The sequence below is a fragment of the Saccoglossus kowalevskii genome, chromosome 3 (assembly GCF_978046115.1).
Source record: "Saccoglossus kowalevskii chromosome 3, keSacKowa6.1, whole genome shotgun sequence".
NCBI lineage: Eukaryota > Metazoa > Hemichordata > Enteropneusta > Harrimaniidae > Saccoglossus > Saccoglossus kowalevskii.
Genome location: NC_140643.1, coordinates 34,773,533 through 34,794,266, shown reverse-complemented (window position 1 = coordinate 34,794,266; position 20,734 = coordinate 34,773,533). Strand labels below are relative to the sequence as shown.

The 20,734-nt window shown below is 39.6% G+C and overlaps 1 protein-coding gene across 1 annotated transcript in view; it reads right to left on the bottom strand.

Annotated features, from left to right (window-relative positions):
• The window catches only part of LOC100372542 (F-box and leucine-rich repeat protein 13-like), a 31,784-nt gene extending 14,767 nt beyond the window's left edge, over window positions 1–17,017 (bottom strand). Inside the window, exons 1-10 of the mRNA XM_085497122.1 lie at window positions 16,814–17,017; window positions 15,129–15,250; window positions 13,843–13,939; window positions 12,686–12,700; window positions 11,991–12,058; window positions 10,886–11,040; window positions 10,082–10,191; window positions 8,749–8,850; window positions 8,386–8,481; window positions 7,593–7,618 (exon numbers count right to left, since the gene is read on the bottom strand). Coding sequence (XP_085353248.1) covers window positions 7,593–7,618; window positions 8,386–8,481; window positions 8,749–8,850; window positions 10,082–10,191; window positions 10,886–11,040; window positions 11,991–12,058; window positions 12,686–12,700; window positions 13,843–13,939; window positions 15,129–15,250; window positions 16,814–16,888 — 866 coding nt within the window. The 5' untranslated portion in view covers window positions 16,889–17,017. The remainder of the gene's footprint in view (window positions 1–7,592; window positions 7,619–8,385; window positions 8,482–8,748; window positions 8,851–10,081; window positions 10,192–10,885; window positions 11,041–11,990; window positions 12,059–12,685; window positions 12,701–13,842; window positions 13,940–15,128; window positions 15,251–16,813) is intronic.
• Between the last annotated feature and the right edge of the window lie 3,717 nt (window positions 17,018–20,734).

Below are 20,734 nucleotides of genomic sequence, written 5' to 3'. Positions count from 1 at the left end.
CAGAGAGAACAATTTTTATATCTTCATTAGCTATTAATATATTCATTAATTTCATAACACTATAAAAGAAAAACCTGTTTAATGGTACATACAATGCCTTTTGAAAAGCAACATTTTTCTAGGGTACATATACTTGTGAACATTTTGCCCAAATGTACAAACAATCAAAAGTGCATATTTACCCATCTTTTAACCTTTACATACCAATCATGCAGCATGCATAGAAAAAAAACACTGTTAGTAATAAATTATCAAAAATAAAAAAAAACACAAAAGAAGAAGCTATGTCATCACTGCACAAAAATGGCATGCACCTTATACCCAAAAAAAAAAAAAAAAAAAAAATATTTGTAAAAATGGGTTATATTCTGTTAACGATACCATGGAATCGAAAAGAGGCAATTTGACCTTACAAGTGGATTACATTATTGATTTGTTAAAGCCAATTAATGGAAGCAAATTAGGAGTTGTTTGCATTCACAAAGAGCAAAAGCTCATCATCTATTTTTTCCCTATCACATATGAACTTTCAGAGGACATACAGAGTAGTTCCTAATGCTGTGATTTACTCAGCAAGGTGTAACTGATATATTTATAAAATTTAAGATGTATTTTTCGTAGACAACAGATTTAGGCGAGGGTTCTTCGAACCCGCCTATTCACATAGTTCATACCCACCATAGACTCCGGTCAGTCAAAATGACTATTTTGAACTGTAGGCATTAATCAGCGATTCTGCCGGTGACGGAGAGATAGAATCCAGGTCAGGGGAAGCCCCATGACCTCAAGATTCTTTTACCCCTTACGTCACGAACCCACGTGACCGAGGCCACATGGCAACGCCATAGGCAGCCGTCCATCACTCTGGTTCCTTTCTCCCCGCCTCGAGGACTTAGACCAACGCGACGGAAAGAGTGGGGAGGTTGGGGGGACCCAGAGTCTATGGTGGGTATGAACTATGTGAATAGGCGGGTTCAAAGAACCCTCGCCTAAATTCACTACGTTCAATTACCCACCATAGACTCCGGTCAGTCAAAATGACTATTTTGAACTGTAGGCAGAGTCAGACACCGATAGGTGGCTGGTTTTTCCGAGCAAACAGAAAAAAAGGAGAATGATGAAAGACTTTCCCCCAGTCCGGGATGAAAAACAAACCCAAAAACCCAAGTTAAGACCCAAGAAGGGTGGTGTCTTACCTTGCCTGTGCTGTCCCAGAAGCAAGAAGCCAATGCTGCTGTGGTGACAGGGTTCGGTGTGCCCGAGAAAGCTAGACCCAAGCCGAACTTGGGGGTGATAAGCTTGAAGTAGGACCGAAACAGTTCGCATGAGGGCGTAGGTCGACAGAAGCGAAACCTGGGAGCTGCCAGGAAGTGCTAGTGGAACAGACAATCTGCCCGCAAAAATGCAGAGACTGACTTATCGCCTATGCGCAGAGGCCCCTGCAGTCGTTCGGGCTGGGTCAGCAAACAAGGCCTGACCCGCTACGACGGGGCCTAACCTGAAGAGACCCTGCTCAATAGATTGGGTGTCTCCTAGGTAGTAGTTGATGAAGACGTTCTGCATTCTCCAGAAGCCTGCCCTCAGAAAGTGTTTGAGGGGGGCACCTGACGCTAGCGCTAGTGAGTTAGCAATCGCACAGGCCTTATGTTCTTGTACTTGGTGTCTCTGCAAGGTCTGTGTTGAGGAGGATAGTGTATTATAGACCTCCAGTACAGTCGCAGTAATCCACCTGGGGATGGAAGTCGGGGAAACCGGCTTATCCCGCTTGTCAGGGCCGTAACACAAAAACATGTGTTTGGTTCCCCGTCTAGAAAACCTGGTACGGTTCTCGTAGCAACTCAGCGCTCGGACCGGGCAGAGAAGCAACTCCTCCTGATCTTCCGGACTGACAATATTTGCCAGCCGGGGGATGACGATCGGTTGAGGATTGTGTCCTGGGATTTGGTTCTTGGCGAGAACCCGATTCGCGTCTTAGTACAACTTGATCGCCCATAAAAGCAGCACAACGGATAGTGCGCGCCTAGCTTTGACCGGCGCCTACCTGAGGCGAGGGCCAGTAGGAAGACTATTTTCCACATCAAAAAATTGAGTGGTGCTGATTGGAGAGGCTCAAAAGGCGGTCTGCTTAGAGTGGACAACACAGCCGACAAGTCCCAGTTGGGCAGTTCCCTTGCATGGGGTCTCAGCGTCTGGAAAGCAGTAAATAGTCTCCTAATAGTACGACAATTGGTTAGTCTTGTTCCCGTACGTTTGAATGGTGGGGGCACAAGGCCGACCTGTAGCCAACGATCGCTGCGTAGGACAAACCCACTTCGTCAAACAGGTGGACGAAGGAGCCTGCTACCTGGCCAATAGAGGGATGGTATCGATCAATCTCCCTTCCGCTACACTAACCAGTGTATGCTCGCAGCCTAGAAATGTAGGCTGCATTGGTGGAATCCCAGTTCGCCCTGGCCAGGACGTTGGCAGCCCGCTCAGATAAAGCTTTCGTATGGGCGGGTCTAATGAGAGCCTCTATGCGGGTAAGTGATACCCGCTGGGCTCGTGGTAGTGCGCCGTCTGGTTGGGACGGCATGTCCGGTAAGTCCGGAAGCACTGCTGGTGTTTCGACTATCGTTTCCGACAGAAGTGGAAACTAGGCCCTGTTCGGCCAATTGGGTGCGACCAATGATAATATGCAGGTGTGCACCTGTCGAAGTCTTCTCCGGTGTTCAGTGGACTAGCGGGAAGGGAGGAAAAGCGTACACAACTAAGTGGATCCGCGGGGTAGCAAAGCGACCCAGGCTCCTGGAGTCAGCAGGAGTGTTACGTACGTCGGGAGCTTGGTGTTCCGGGGTGCGACAAACGGTCTAACCTTGGACCGTCCACAGCCGAAACAGCCTGGAGGCTACCCACTGGGGTATCAGCCACTCCGTATTCTGGAGACGGAGTCGCCCTGAAAGGGCGTCGCCAGACTGTTCCTCACCCCTGGAAGGTGGTGTGCGGTTAGCTCCCCATTGTATTCCAGGCACCAAAGGAGGATTTTGCTCCGCTAGGACTGACAACGATGGGGAAAGCGTCCCCCCCTCCTTCTTGAAGGAGACCACCGCTGCGTTGTCTGTGCGGAGCAGGACTCTGTGGTCTCGAACTACGGGTAGAAAGCGTGGTAGTGCTAAGTACACTGCTCACAGTTCGAGCCGGTTGATATGGTGGTCCCAAAACTATGCGGGAGCCATATCCTTGGGCTTGTTCGTCCAATAGATGCGCTCCCCAACCCTGGGGGGAGGCATTTGTTACCAGAGTCATACCTGCGGCGAGCAGGTCCAAGGGGGCCCCTCTGCCCGAGGTTGGTCAGTGACGACCACCAGGGCAGGGCTTCCTTCACTTAGTCCGAGATCGAAACCCGCCTATCTAGTTCCCATAGAAGAGCTCGGCGTTATAACAAGCGTTATACCAGGCGGCTGCGTAGTGCGGCCTGGGGAACGAACCTTCGAACCGAGGTCATCATTCCGATGATCCGCATTAGTTCACGGAGGGACACCGAGGGAACGCTGACAAGGCATTCGGCTAGGCTGCTTAGCGCTAAGCAATATGCTTGAAATAGCTAAGCCAAGCTTACCTCTGTGTCAAAACTCCATGCCCAGGGACACCAACTGCGCGTTGGCTCGAGGTGGGACTTGTCAATTTACTAACGAGCCCAACTGGTGAAGTAAATCCTGTGTTAGCCTGATGCGTTTGACTATTACCCCTTGCCCGGGTTGTTGGTAACCAGTAGTCTGGGTACGGATTGAGGTGTACCGACATCGGTGAAGCAGCAGCACTACCCGTTTCATCCCTCTGGTGAACACGTAGGGCGCTGTGCCTAACCCGAACGGAGGGGAGGGGGCACCGAAGTTCGAATACTTGGCCCAGCTGGGCAATTCGAAGGAGATGGCAACTCGCTAGGTGCATCGGTACGTGCAGGTAGGCCCCGCTTAAATCTAGCGGGGCTAGCCAGTCAAAACGGTGGATGGAGAGAAGAACCCTGAATGGTGTCTCCATGTGGAACCGATCAAGGGGCACGTACTGATTCAGTCTGTCTAGGTCCAAAACTGGACGCCTGCCACTTGTAGATTTGGTACTACGAACACATTTGGGTAGAAGCCTGGACTTAGTTCCGGCTGATGTACCTTGTGTATGGCGTCTTTCCCCAGCAAACTGCTACTTCCTGTCTGATTGCTTCCGCCTTGCGGGAGTCCCCTGGCAGTGCCCAACAGGGGAGACACTGACGGGGGGAAGTGGAGATTTTAGCGGTATGCCGTAAACGGATGTCGCCACCTGGGAAGGTCCAGGGGTCGGTCACCCGCCGTCACCAAACCGGGCTACACCGGCGCAATCTGTGTACGACAGGGATGTGTGGCCATGTGTTCTGCAGTTGCAAGGGGGGAGGGGGCTCCCTTCCCCCATGAGGCGAGTTCCCCAAGGCCTGAAGTAGTCACTAAGTTGTGACCTGGCCATTCACCGAACATGTGCCTGTCTCCCCCGGTTGCAGAGGTGAGCGTCAAACATGCTTCCCCTGCTGCCGGGTAGACGTCCGCCCAGAGAGGGTGAGGAGCCACCACCTGGCTCTTACCTCCCTGGGGGCGCGCCACTACCCTTCCCTCCCATGGAAGGGTATAGGCGCTTGCCTCCTGGCTGACTCTGGCTAGCGGACAACGCCCTAGGGCGTTGTGTTTTCTGTGCTTGGGGTGCCCTCCGCTTGCCTTTGGCAGAACCAACTGGCTAGCAGATTCGATCTGAACCCTGTGATTCATTGCACTCCGAAGCTCCGAGACTGTACCCACCATTCCCTGAACAAAGAGGGTGGAGGGTATCCAGTCTGCGTCACTGAGGTGGGGATGTACCCCGGCTCAGCTTGTCGGCGAAAACACATGCGTCTAAGGCCGCGTCTCGTAGCACAGTAGTGGCCCTGGCCAAGCGAGCCAGGCAACACTAGGGGGTGTCGCACGTAGATGTGCGGTGGCCCACCAGTAAAAATGTCGCCTGGTCTAGGAGGCTGGTGCGTTCTGCCTCCAAGGTCACCAGAGTGCTGGGCACGCATAATAATGCGCTCAAGCAACTCTGCCCTCAGGGCTAGATGGGTCGTCCTCAATTGGCAAAGACACCCATGGAACGCGGCTATCCCCCTTTGCCCGGTTTGCCAAATTCATGGTACCGGGGTCTGGGGAAGGAGCCTTGGAATCCGGTTGGGGGTGTTTTGGTCTCATCCCACGCTATGGGATCTGATCCCGAAATACACCGACTGGGTAGCGTTTGGTCCAGTGGGAAATGTTGCCTAACGTTATCCCCACCCGGGGGCCTTAAGCATTACATTCTCCGCGGCTGACCAACGCTGTCCATCAACACCGTTTGCGTGCTCTGCACCCCACTCCGCACTCAGACGGACAGGGGAGAGATGTGCCGATGGGGTTGCTTTGGATCCCGACGCCCGTGATCCCATAAGCGTTGAAGCAACCTTAGGTGGTCGCTTTAGGATCAAGGGTGGGGGTATATACATCGTATCACTGGGATCGATGATACTCCGCCTCACCCCAAAAGAGTGGCTCACCGAGTCATATAGATGGAAGACTCTGAGGGACCGCCCGGAGTACCGGCTGTATCCAACGCGAGTGAACTGCGTCTCCTCTAACTTAAAATATGTGAGAGGGAGCGTGTTCGACTGTGCGTCTCATGACAGGGTCGGTTCCCTCTGGGGACGCTCGTGGGCCGGTAAGAAAGGAGTCAAAACCCACAGCGGGGACCGGACACAAGGATAAATTCGTTACCGTTGTACCGTTACCGCGTGACGAACCCTAGCTGGCTGAAAGTGGGGGGGGGGGGTCAACACGTGCCCTGCCCTGAAAGCCCTGCCCCAAGATTGGAGACTTGGCTGCCAGCACCCCGTTGGCATTCAGTGCCCGCGGATCCAGAGAAGGACCGGTGCAATTAGCCTGAGCCTCGGCCACCCCCCAAAATAGTGGGAGAGCCGTGACTGGGAACGGGGGTTCCCCTGAAGAGACGTGTTTGAATGCAAACATGCTTTCGTGTCTCTTCCTGCTTGCCCACCGAGGGGACACAGTGGAGACAGCTCGCTCCGACTGCGTCTGATCTACCCGGCCTGCCAGGGACGCAATTGCCCCGACAGTCCTTCGACCAAAGCCCTCAACTCAGAGGCAAACCCGGTGCCGTGCGAGGAAGGGTCCACAAAGAGACCCGCAACGGGCCCCATAGGAGGAAAGCCTCCAGGGGCACAGCCTTGCTGCAGCCGGTAAAATCGGGTAAACCACCGCCTGAAAAAAAACAGACTGTGAGGATGCCCTCCGATCAGCGGAGGAGACCGAGAAAAATATCGGTACCTCCACCGTCGGGCCTCTTACTCGACGTCCCGGTACATGAAGTACCGGTAGCCGAGCGTGAGGACTTTCCACTCATGCAAAACACGCAACTCACTTTAACCGATTTGTTTACTGGACGCGCGACCTTGCTGTGACGCGGTCATGCAGTCTCAGCGATCTTGATGGCTCTGAAAGAAAATCTCAGGCCTCAGAACTCTAGTGAAAAAAACACGCTTTCACGCAAAAACCTCGAAACCCGCACGTAGCTACAACAAAGTATCTCGGATGCGGTTTCTATGCTGGTAAATTCTGAATATAACCACTGCACGGTCGACTCGAAACACAAGGAGACCGGAGAGAAAAACGGCAGCGAGCCCTGGTGCTGTCATTACACCTATATACTGTAAAATGACTAATTTTCACTGGGTTTAAATTTCACTGATTTACCATTTCGGGCATATTCAGTGGGTTTTAAATTCACGGTTTCGTCATTTAGATAATGTGTTCTATGCTAAATTTTACATATTCACTGTGTTTTAATTTAGCGCATTTTTCCAGTCAGCGAAATAAGCTAAATTAAAACCCAGTGAATAATTACCCCCTCTACAGTATTGCTAAATACATTAAAAATAAAAGACGACATGCATGAGGGAAACGAATTACAGTTGTAAAAGGTGCCGCCATGAAATCAACATGTGACTACGTAGTGGCGCCGGATTTTGATTTCTTTGCTGTGAAAAATACTACACACAAAGGGGAAAACGACACGAGGGTAAAAAAAGACAAGGAAAACTTATCCTACCAGCTACCATGTCGGATACCGAGCAGCGGCAACAACCCAAGCTATAAATCCGGACAGGAAAAAAAAGCAGGCGATCCAGCAGAGCTCGCTAAATTTCATCTCCACTCGAGGCGGAGAGAAATTAAGAGTGATGGACGGCTGCCTATGGCGTTGCCATGTGGCCTCGGTCACGTGGGTTCGTGACGTAAGGGGTAAAAGAATCTTGAGGTCATGGGGCTTCCCCTGACCTGGATTCTATCTCTCCGTCACCGGCAGAATCGCTCATTAATGCCTACAGTTCAAAATAGTCATTTTGACTGACCGGAGTCTATGGTGGGTAATTGAACGTAGTGAATTTGAATTTTCTCATATTCAATAAATAATATTATAAAAGGAGTTAATAGTTTGATTACAGTTGTTAACTGAAAAACAATGAAAAAGATTTAAAACACTGAGAAAACTGATGCTTTAACACTGACCTGTTTCTAACAGTAGAAAGATCCAACTGAGAAAAACAAAAAGTGAAGCTTTATATTAATATGATATTGATATGAATAATGTAAAAGTTCAAATAAAACATCACAGCGAATGAAAATAAGCCTAGCAAGACACAGTCCATAAGTTATCAAATTTAAGATATATAGTTTTGTCTATAGTAATATCCCGGTAGAACAAAAACATGTCAGAGCTATGGACCCAGAAGCTGATGCTTGATTATGATGATTTTTTAATATTAAGATGAATGACATTCAGTCAACTTTTATTTGATCATCAAACAAGTACTTGTCCATATTGGGAGTTACTGCTCTGGAACAGCATTAATTTTAACAAAATGGCCATTTTGAATCAGATCATCGAACCAATATATATGTATATCTATGACATGATGTATAAGAAAACATATAAAATTTTGAACATAATCAGTCAAAGCATGTCTGAACAGGAGAATTAAGTTCTAAGTTGTGTTTCACTGCCAGAGTTACTAGCACAGTATGACTTGCATATGGTTCTGTACAAAAACACATGGAATAAACAATGTCCTTTTTACAAATTAATAATTTAATTATTAAATATGTATTTATTCATCATTAACAGTTTGGAACATATGTTCCACAATTTCATTGCAATAAAGGTTTGACTGCTGATTTGTAAACAGTTTGAATCAGTGCCTGGTTTGAATATACCATAAGTCTCAATGCACCAAATGGACCACAGTCAGCCAATTAATATATCACGCAAGGCCAAAAAAAAAAAAACAATAATGAAACTTACTCTACTCCATAGACTACTGGTCTGTGTTATCATTTTCCATGACCGGCACACCATAGCACAGCGACCAAGATCAACAATATCACAGAAGCTGAATATCTGAAAATAAATACAAGATTTTTCTCACAATGTTGTATGCAGTTTGTATTCTGCTATAATTCCCCACTTAAATGGCTTGAATTTACCTGATATCTAGTTTGAATTAAAACTTCAATACCCAAATTTAAGCACAAGTGGGGTGAGGGAGAACTGAAATCTTGAGAAATTTCAATCAAATGAATGTCACAAATACACTCTTGTAATAGTTGTAGATATTCACCCCAAATGTAGTAATTGTTAACCCACACTGACAGGCGATTAAATTACCTTTATTGCAGCTTTTCTTGGCAACAATGAGACATCATCTCTAGCTTCACCACGAGGACCCAATTGATCATCATCATCACCCAATTCACCACGTTCTAATCTCTACAGTTATACAATCCAGGGATTAAAATAAAGAGAACTACCTTGTAACATTACATGCATAAAGAATAAATACTGTTATGACTGTAAAAAAATCAGGCTATATGACCTGTAACGATCTATACAATGTAAATGTTTATTGACAAAGTTATACCATATATACACTAAGTACAGAACACAGTGAACAACTGTAACGTAATGACACAAACGAATTACTTAATGGCACGATTCATGAGAGATGACAAATACAGTAGTGAAACACATTAATCCAGAGTAAAATCAGCAATCGTTTGTGTGTCAAGCGGCAATAATTATTATATTGCATACAATCACATCTTCTATATCTCTCAAATTTATTTCACTTAGTACAGCCATCTTCTCATTACATGAGTGCAAACAAATATTGCTTTATAGTTAAGTGAAGTATATAATAAAAATATGACTGTTTATCACTACAATGACATACTTAATTCAAAAGTTCTGAAATGTTCCTAAATTTTGGTTTAAAAAAAAAAACCTACAGTGAAAACAAATGATTTTAATTAACAGCTCTATCAAAGACATGTTGTTGTTTTTTAAAACAAGCCAATGCAAATGATATAAACATCTATAAAATAAATGTGACTATTATAAGCCTGCTCAAAACACCACAGGAATGTATGCAGAAACATGCAGATTATTTACTAGCTAACTTTAAATGGAGCTACGTTAGTTTATTTTAGGACTATTCGGCTGACTGGCTTTAGTTTAAACTTACCGTGGCCTGTGACTAGACTCAGATAAATAGAAAGTAGCAGAATGGGTTTGATTGGACACGAACGATGAAAAACAAATGAACAGAGTTTAATATATAATAAAATATAATGTGCAAATTTGTGCAATGGTACACCACAATATAAAACTTTAATGCAGGTCACAAATTCAACCATGCAAAAAACAATGTTGAGATTAAAGTGGTAGTTGTATGGGTATGTCTTCCAATAAAATGATAATAAACATGCCAGAAACTGTACAAATTAGTTTCACTCAGCTTAAGATACTAGAATGGCTTTTAAACAATATTAAATAATATTTTTGCAATAATTTGATGCTTTTAGTGCAGATGAAGAAAAGGGCAGAAAAAACTCACACAGCAAGACCTATTCATGCCTGTTTACAGAAACAACTGAAAAGTAAAACAACAGTTTATTGGTTTAGATTATTGGCATACAATTATTTTAGTCTTAATACTCACCTCAAAGTACTCCCTTGTTCTTCTGGAATCAAGCATAACATTATGCCATGCTTCAAACACAAGACGACTCAATGATGTATGGAACACTTTCTGTATTTTGTTGAAAGACACTAAAATAAAAGACAAAACTTAGTGAAAGACAGATGTATCAATGTATAAGTACATCCATTTATTTAAGTTTGGCTACAACTATTACATATTTTTTTTTTCATTAATCAATACAATAAGACAGGTGAATCTGGCAGCCAAAATATCTAGTACTAACAGGAGGCTGATTGGATGAAAAAAAAGACAGTCATAAAGAAATCCATATAATGTTGGTGATGCCAAGATTTCTCAATGTGCACTGAAGACAAAAGCAGCACTGACAGTTTTTATCATGACATCTCTATATGATAAGACAACCGATTATAGCATGTTTTCTTGACAGAGACAAAATATATATCTCATGATGGAGTGTTTGTCTACTGAATTTGCACATTACTTACTCATTGCATGCCAAAAAAAACAAATAAAGTCATGGGTAAAAAAATAACTGCAACTTGGATATCTGGAATCAGATATCAGTAATGTATAGGAAATTATACTAGTAAGACCATTAACAGTCGGCAAAATGGGTCAAACCCTTCTTTGGTATGAGGCGAACAGTTATGGAATCTGTTTTCAATTTAGGATTCTAAATTGGCCTTATATTTAATTGAGAATGTTACATAATATATTATCATACAGGAGGAACATTACATTTCCAGGCTAGAAACTATAAAGAAAGTAACAAAATATTTTAGCGATATGACTGATATTTACATTCTTGTCTGGTTTTTCTGAATGTAAACCAAGCCCTCCAGTTTTGTAGATTTACTCTTTGTAATCGTAGATGATAATACTGCGTTGCATTAGCCATTTTCCTTTCCAACTCTGCCCTTTTGCGCATTTTGCGTTGGTGATATAATATCCAAGCACTGGTAGAAATAAATAAAATTTAATGAATATTATTAATAAGTATACTTACTTTATGACAAAAAAGGCTACAAATGTTTGAATTCAATCAATCAATGCACTGCTAAGAACAGAGAAAACATCATTATTTTTGGACACATTTTGACTTAAGAAAACATAATTAACATGTACAGATCCAAACAAAAACATAATATACATACGTACATTTTAGTAATACATCATTTTAATAAATTTTGTGAAAATTGATTGCAGCATTTCAGAGTTACGACGTGGCACACATTTTTACTATTTATTGTTACCAAAACGGGCTGTTTTTGTTTGACAAAGAATGCCTTAAAATAACCATTTAATGGAAAAATTTAAATCAAAAAAAGCTTAGAAAGAACTTCTGTGTGCTGAAGGGATGTAAAAATAAGAAATACTGTATTTACAGTTAGCAGAGTTAGCAAATACCAATTGAAAGTATAACTGCAATGATCAGGGTGGCTCCAAGTAGGTATGGTTTAACAATTATAAATATTTAATGAAATAATGACCACATATGATGACTTGATATATTGATCATATATTCTTTCAGACATTATAGCACCAGTTGTATGTCCCTATCTGCAACAGTACAAAACAGTAACAAAAAACTAATCAGGTTTGCGCATAATCCTAGAGCATCTATGTTTCTTTAAAATATGTTGAAAAATATTTGTGGAGCAAAGTTTTAAAATTGGCCAATTTATATGCAAATTAGGGAATTAATATGCATGGATTTCAAAAAACCAATCAGGTCTGCGCATTATCCTAGAGCATCTGTGTATCAAGGTTCATTGAAATTCGTTGAATGCTCCTTGAGAAAAATTTTAAAAGGCTTAAAATAAAACTTATTTCAGGGCATCTATGTACCAAGTTTCAAGATCAAAGCAGGAGAGGAATTGTACATTGAATTGCAACATGTACTTACCCAAAACACATCTGAATCAATGATGCATTGTAATGCTGGTAGGCTTTAGCATATTGCTCTGGTGTAGGCTGATGCAAAGTAGAAACAAGTCTTAATATTATACCTTGGACACATGGTTATATACACCGTGGATATTAACAAAACAAATTGAAATAATATATTGTGCATATTGGTAGTTATTGTTAATGTAATATAAATAATAATCTTCATCCACATATCAAACAAAATTGTAAGGATTCATTATGATTTAAAATATTAATAAAGTGCAAAACTATATAAAAATAAACTGTGCCTGTGTGGGGATGGGTTCGGTACTACAATGTAACTGATGAACAAATACAACATAGTGAAAGTGTATTTATATAATCATTTTCTGGTAGCAACCTGCTTCTTCACTCAACATTCATTGAATATCAAATCTAATATTTAATACTAATGGGTGTTTTATTGTTGATGTCTCACTATGAATTGCTTTCATTGTGGCAACAACAACAAATTGTGCACTGAAAAACAAAACAATCTAGTTGGAAAGTTGAGCAAAGAAGAAGATTAAAATCACCACCATTCACACTTCAAGTATTTTCAAAGTCACATAAAGTTCAATCAAAATCGACATGTATTATATACAAGAGTCAAACAGGAAAATGTAAACAGGAATATGCTGTATAAAGCACATAAAATACTATTGACATTACCATCCTCTCCCATGGCTGTAGTGCGTTAAAGCAATGCGTACCAGTGAATTTATGTGTAATATTGTAGCATATTTACAAGTTGATATAACCAACAATAAAAAAATGATAAAATAAAGCATATTAATAATTATTATGGTAATTATACAATGTATGAATCTGGCTGCTAATAATGAAAAAAACAATGCATATTTTATGAGAGCAAACATAATAATATATATATATTAAATTAAAACACACATGATAAATGGAGTTATGAATATTGTCCACACAGCTTTATGCAAGAAAACATGCTTTAAATGAGGTAACACTTTAGAATATTAATAATAAATTATTGTTATCAATTAATACGTAAATAAAACAAATGAAAACATCCTAAAACACTAGCATGAAAATAGCATGTGTATACAGCAAGTCATATATAAACAGCATGCAAATGTTGAAGAACAAATTAAAGAAAACATATATCATGCCTCAGATTTTGACTGAAACATCCACAGATGACAGAAATGAGAAACATAGTATATGTGGTTCATCAGATCCACATACACTGTGCAACTCAAGGTCATTTGAAGGATGTAAACAGTCTCCCATGCACACACAATCCCTTGCATGCACACGAAGGCTCACGACACATACATATATATCAGCAATGTAGTGTTGTGCAATAATATTCAATATTTTTAGTTTCTGGCTTTTTTTTTATATAATGGATCATCCATATAACTATTCAGACTTCAAAATCCGACATAATCATAATCAGGACATCATCATTATTATTGTTGTTGTTGATAGTTGTGTTATTGGTAATTATTTACAAATTTTCATATAATACTGTGAGGAAATAACTGTAACTCCATATCTTTATCTATGAATATATCATATATATCAGGAGCAATGCAACATTACATCCATGTGCCTAAAGAAGTGGAATGTTAAAGTACCACAACATTGCATGTTCGGGTTTGATTCTCAATAAAATGCTCATGCCCTACACATGCTTTACATATTCCTGTTGTTCAGAAAACAGCTATTCGAGGTGACAAAACACTTAAGCATAAACAACTAAATTTAAATTACACACTCCCTTCCTTGAGAAGCCAGTTCTAAAAACATTCAAGTGCAATAGATCAGTGCTGATGCTGTATATATGCATGTACCTGTAAGTTTTCGTCATCAAAGTTGAAAAGACTGTCTAAATAGATGCTGGTGACAGGTTTTTCTTTTGGTTTCATTTCTTCTGGAATCAGCATATCCCTACATAGAAATTAAAAATAAATAAAATTATACAAGAAAACATGACTTGACTATGTAAGAGACTACTGCTATCGTCCAAGACACATGTACAATATACCACTGAACTACCGGTATATTGAATTGGACAATGAACATTCAACAATTTCCATAGTTATAAGCTGTAACTTGGCTATGACATTCAGTGCATTTGTACATGTATAAAAGATCAAAACACTGTGTCCCATACAGAATTTTAATCTTTTTAATGGCAAAGACTGGCCAAACATGTGACAATTCACAACAGCCCAGGTAAAATATGAATAAATCATGAAGGTTATAGCACTTAATTAAAGCACTTCATTTCATAATTTGATGAATGATGACATATAAAATCTATGTTCATTCTGTTACAATGTTTAAGTAGATGTACCTATTTTCACTATTAGAAGATCATAGAAACACTATATGTCATTTACTTAAGTGCTACTAACAGAGCAAATACAGTGTATACTACAAAAAATGATTAACTCATATATAATCATGTTAATATGAAAATGAATGTAGAGTACACAATCAAATGATAGTATTATGGTCAGTTATTGTTGCTTATAACAAAATTTGGCCATAAAGAATTGGATTGTCAAATATTACATACATGTATGCATATGTGGTATATGATGTATAAAAAAAATTTGAAAGTGATCAGACAAGGCCTATCAGAGATATGGCTCTACAATGTATGTTACAAGTTTGAATGAAATCCATCAATACACATAGACCCATTCTTGATTGTGATGAATTTTGTGGCCGCCATGTAACTATCTTGAATCAGATTGTGAGACGATTAGATGCTAATATGTATCCCAAAGATAAACATGATGATGTATGAGGGAAGTTTGAGTGTGATCAGTCCAAGCATGTTAGACATACTGTAAAATACTTTATTTTTGCTTGGAATTGATTTTCACTTTTCGCTGATTTAATGAAAATAAAATCTAGTGAATAAACTTCTCTTCAGCGAAAATTAATTTCAGCTAAAATAAGGTATTTTACAAGTACATCAATTGACCTGAATGCATGTACGCGTACATAGAGGTCAATCCATAATCTCCATAATATTTGAATTTTGGTTCAAATAATAATCCAGCTGAAATGAAGTAATTGATGGTGCTAGAATGAACACAGAACAAAAACATTTCATAAACCATACCATTTTACAGATTCCAAACCTTGAAGTGGGTCAGTTCTCATTGCCATTATTTCACGTATTTTATCAGCAATATATTCCAGTGGTTCATCTGGGTTCATAATAGCTAAGCCTGTGATAATACACTACAAAGAAGATAAAAGACATACAATTGTTTCAAGAATGCATGAGGTTTTTATGAAAATTTACATAACATTTACTATAGAAGATCCTCCCATGTTCCATTCAAAACACTTTGAATTAATTATTGACAATGTAGCTACTAGCATCCTCACCATAGTTCACGCAGAATATAACGCAGGACTTTACAGAGACATCAAATTGCCTTGATACCCAATAAATTTTCCTTGATGTCCTTTGATATTCCCTACATGATTTTTATATACTAAGGCCTTTTTAAAAAATTTTGGCGATAAAAATGGATGCCTCTCAACTCTGATAACGTAATCACTCTTTCACAACAGTTAAATTATTGTTAGATAAAATGTCACACTGATCATTCAGACTAAATTTTATTAAGATTATTTATTTGCTAATGTATTGTGGTTGGTAAAATAATTTTTGATGATATTGCCATTTGAATGTCACTGTTTTAAAGTTATTATCAGGGACACTCTAGGTTCCACTTTGGTGGAATTGGTGAATGAGCAGTGTTATTCCTGATTATTTTTGGTGTATCCCTTCAAAGCACCTCAGTCATTGTGTGTTCCAATTTCATGAAAATAATGTTATAAAAATAATTTACAAATGCTGAATACAATTAACACAAGACCAAAGTTCCCCATGGAAACAATACGGTATACATAATCAAAAACACTAGAGAATGTAGCCAACAGTAAAGGGAATTGAATGATGTTTTTTGTGATGTCTCTTGGGGCATTGTGTTCTATTGAGAAAGCATCTGGTGCATGCAACAAATAAACAGACTAGTTTAGGTACCACTGTTTATGTTCTGTGGCATCAACTTATTTTTATTTGAAAATCAACAAATAGCGATATCGTTTACTTGCATTGAGTCACAAAGTAATTATCCTGCCAATTGTTAATTGTTCAAATTCTACTAGTTTTAGTATGTGTGTGATGCAATATGTCATGGAATATTCTTCTTGCACTGTGAATGTTTTAAATCACATTCGAATCCCAAAAGACATTATATCAATGAAAAAATTTAGATGCCTGTCCCATGTATTCTCTAGTCTCTTCGGTAGAACATCTCGTGTTCAAGTTCTTGTGACGTCACATGTGAATGATCTAGTTATCAGTCTACCATGTTCAAGTGTAATCATTATAGATCATACAATATTGTAATGATCTTTTAAATATTTCGGCACATATGTTTTTGATGCCACTAATTTGGTTAAATTTTGCCAATTTCTTACAAGCAACACATCAGGCCCATGTCATTTTCCAGATTGAACACTGGACAAATATACAAATAGAACTAAATAGAAATAAATAAAAGGGTCGACTTAGATTCAATCATTCAATTGAAAACAGAAGACAAATCTGTATACTCAGACAATGGGGATCACATTGCACCCACCCGTGGTCTTTTAATATAACTGTCATTTAACTGTACAGCCAGCTGAATACATCTTCTTTGTTGAGCCACCGTCCCTCAACACCTGAGGGACGGTGGTTGAGCATATGATCATCAAAACAAAGTTGGGCCACAACTTTTCTCTTACCTCGTAGACATCTGGAATTCGATGCTTCCGTAGATATTTCCTTATCTCAGGGTTTACTCCTTTCAACGACGACATGTTTTCTTTCACAGTTATGTTCTTTCAAGAGTAGAATTATTAGTATCTGATACACTTCACAAATGCTCTAGTTTGTTGTTGCTGCCTTGCAGCTGACAGTTTGTGTCGTCCGCCATTTTGTCTCACCGAGCAACCGTAAGTCCCCGGATGTCAACAGTTCAGCACAGATTACAAATATCAAACAAAGGAGCAACGTCTGTATTAACGACAGGGGTTCTGACCGCGAAAGCCGGGTAGTATCCCCGGTAGTATCGTTTCGCGGTAACCCGCTTTTCGCCATTTATACGCTCACTTAATATTTTATTTTATTGGAAAACACAAATAAATAAGCAAGAGCTGTATGCAAGTCTACACGCATGGTTTTGAATCTAAGCCTTTGTTTTGGTACTACGGCTCAGAACAGCCGTCTAACAATACTTTTTTAAGTTTTGAAACCATAAACATAAAGTGGATGATATTGAAAAAGAATAAAATACTTTTTACTTGAATGTGATGCCCATAAATCGGCGTTTAATGCAGCGTTGTGATTTCATTTTGACAAGCGGGTGCAACGTATGCCGCAAATACTAGTAATATTTGCTTGACACGTTCTCTGCTCGAATAGTTAAAACTATCGCACCAATTTTACATTGAAGGCAATAATGTAAGCTTCTTAACCAACAAATCTTAACAATTGTAAATTATATTCCACCGTGACAAGTTTACATGATTTGGTGCAAGATGTGCAATTCTGTTTACGCGACAAAAACTGTTAAAATATTCAGGTTGAATTTTATTTAACTACATTCCATAATAATAGTCTATAATAATAACAATAACTGGCAATCAACTGGTCATCGAAAAACAACATTTCACTCTTTTGATACTGACTACTAGAATACTCTCTTAAATAAGGTCAAAGACCCCCCACCCCCGCCACCACCACCATCACTGAAAAAACCCACCAAGTTTAATTTGTGGTTCATGAAATGTACTGACGGAATGTGTGCTTTAACATGGTGATGCTCTCCACGGCAACCGTTGAATAAGTTAACAACATTTATAATTTTCCAGATTTCGCATTGTGTAATCATATTCGGGTAATTTTGTATATTCGTCATTTTCATCAAGTAATAGATAATTTAACATTTGGAATTTAAAGAAGAAGAAACAGAGAAAAGCAAATAAAACGTTTGTATTTGGTTGAATTGACATTTGAGGACATAAAAATGAGATGGATGTCAAAGAAATTCTATCCAAACAAGCACAAATAAAATGGCATGTACTATTATATAAAACCCATTATGTCTTGCCTTTGTAACAGATATAAACATTGGAATAATGTATCTATAAATGGGTGAATCTGAAATCTGAAATATATAGTTTTGTTTATAGTAATATAGTACAAGCACTTGTTCATATTGAGAGATATTGCCATTTCATTATCTACCATATTCGGTGCAAGTTTACTCGCGGGAGTCTGATAATTAGTGTCGGAAGGTGTTCTTCTGTCTCTAGAAGTCTTTGAAACTCGTGGAATACTCGAGAAGATAAGTTTGCAAATAAAACGGCAAACAAATAATTACACTATATTGACAAACACTTCAACTGCCTGGTGTAGTATTTGTGTTGTTTGCTACCTGCAAACAGAACCGCCTACTTTGCATAATCCTAGCTGTAATGAATGAATGACGTCATCGTTCGTTATCAGCACAGACGTCTCAAAACTCCATAGCGTGAAAGAAAACGGTAAAAAATACAGTTTTTTTACCGATATAAATGACAATTCATGATTTTTCTTGAAAACAACCTTCAAGGTAATTTATTTACTATCAGCTCATATAAATTTTGCTGCTAAAACGGGAGTTAACCTTGAATGACGTTTAAAATCATAAAAGTGCCGATTTCTCGGTGTTCGGTTTCTGACAAATACTGTTACCCAATTTTAAATGACGTTTCAGTGGGTAGCGCTACGATGTCGCCGTTTGGCTTTTCTGGCTCTCCTATATCTTGGCTTCATATCCGTATTTACATTGCGTTATTTTACAAACCTCACGCAAACCACCGGTATACACCAAATTTAACACCAAAAAACGTGCCAGAAATTTGTAATTTTCAGAAAAACAAAAAATAGAAATACGGATTTAAACTTCATGACCTTTGTTTCAAAACAGCGTAAAGTTTTTGGCCACATAAATAACCGCTGAGCTGACATTTAAAAATGTATTCACTTTAGTTAATTATCAGCCCCGCCGATTTTCAGAATCACATCACGCTAAAACACAATATTCGCAAAATATTAATACATGTACTAGAAAAGTACAAGTCAGGGGCTTTCCAAACATACACAGATTGTATGGTTTCTTGTGAATTTTAATCAGATTATAGATGTTTACATTTGTCATGCCAATAAACTATCCTGCTACCTTAATTAAAACAAGATGACCCACTCTCCCTTGCAGAGTCTTCTTGACTTAGGGAGCCACGGCCACAGAGAGCTGCAACTAGACTCTGCCACAGGCGACATTTTACACCAAAATTGTTGGTATTCCGCGTTTTTTTTTTAATTCATTTGTTTCTGATATCCTAAGCTTCTGTTGAAAAAAATGTGTGTTATTTAAAATAAATATGTCAAATATTTTTACATTCAGTGATAAAATCTTTTCAAAATGTTAATATAATGAAAAAGTAGATCATGCGGTAGGAGACGTAGATGTGAATCGTCAGTTCAAATCGTGAGGCACATGCAAAGAATGAACGGAATCGGTCCAAGGGATTCTGAGATATGACTCCGGACGGACGCAGTACGCACGGGACGCACGGACGGAGACCGAATTATAAGTCCCCGTTTTCGGACTTTGTCCGAACGGGGACTAATAAAAACCACAACTGTGTATGCACATATAGACATACACAGGCATCATCTTGTTTTAAGCTTTTTTTCCATTACATCTTAAGGAATGTCTCAAATGGTGACAACCACATCACATTACGAGCATAAAATCGGCTGATAAAATATAGGTCATGTAACGTATACAAATGGAAGTTCAGGATAACACAGCAAGGGGGGGTGTTGGTTGTCCGCTTAGGGTGTGTCTTCCCTCCAAAAGATGAAACCCTTTGTGATTGTGAGCAAGATTTGTCCCTCAAAATGCAGGAAATAGCATTTCAGAGGGTCTAAATTTTTAAGGGGGAGCATGCCCCCGGAACCAATAGTAAGGTTGCACATGGTTGGTGAGCAAATCTCACCCCCCCCGCCCATGCAAAAATTCACACCGTCGCTGCCACTGTAGACCTAGAAAACAGGGTTGTACCGATACTAACCTGTGGTTCATAATCTCCAGTAGAATAAAACTCATTACCGAGGGTAATGCATATAACTGATGATTTTGGAAATAGAATCAGTTTATTGCTATTTTTTTTTATGTTTGGTAAGTTATGCTGTGTCAACATTATATTTGTCACAGTATAACAGATGGACTAGGCTATATCTGTTCTAAATAAGATGAACAATTTAATTGTTATAATATACAAAATTTAAAAAGGTTACAAAGAAACAAAAACCGGCTTATTTTGTTAGCATTTACTGTTTTCATATTAGAAAAACAGGAATGTATCAGTATGAGTCCTATCTAAGACAAAAGATAATCCAACTTTCTGTGTGCGATGTAGTTTATAATCTTGTTACCCCTTACTACTGTTTTCATATTAGAATAAAAACTGTTAGAATGAACTGGGCTGCTCAGTTTTAAACATAGTTGAACTATGGTGACATTGCCTTTTGTTATATAATATAATTCCCTTTATCATAGTTTGTTTCAATATAAATATGCATTGTCATAATTAATTTTGAATACAAACAAATTT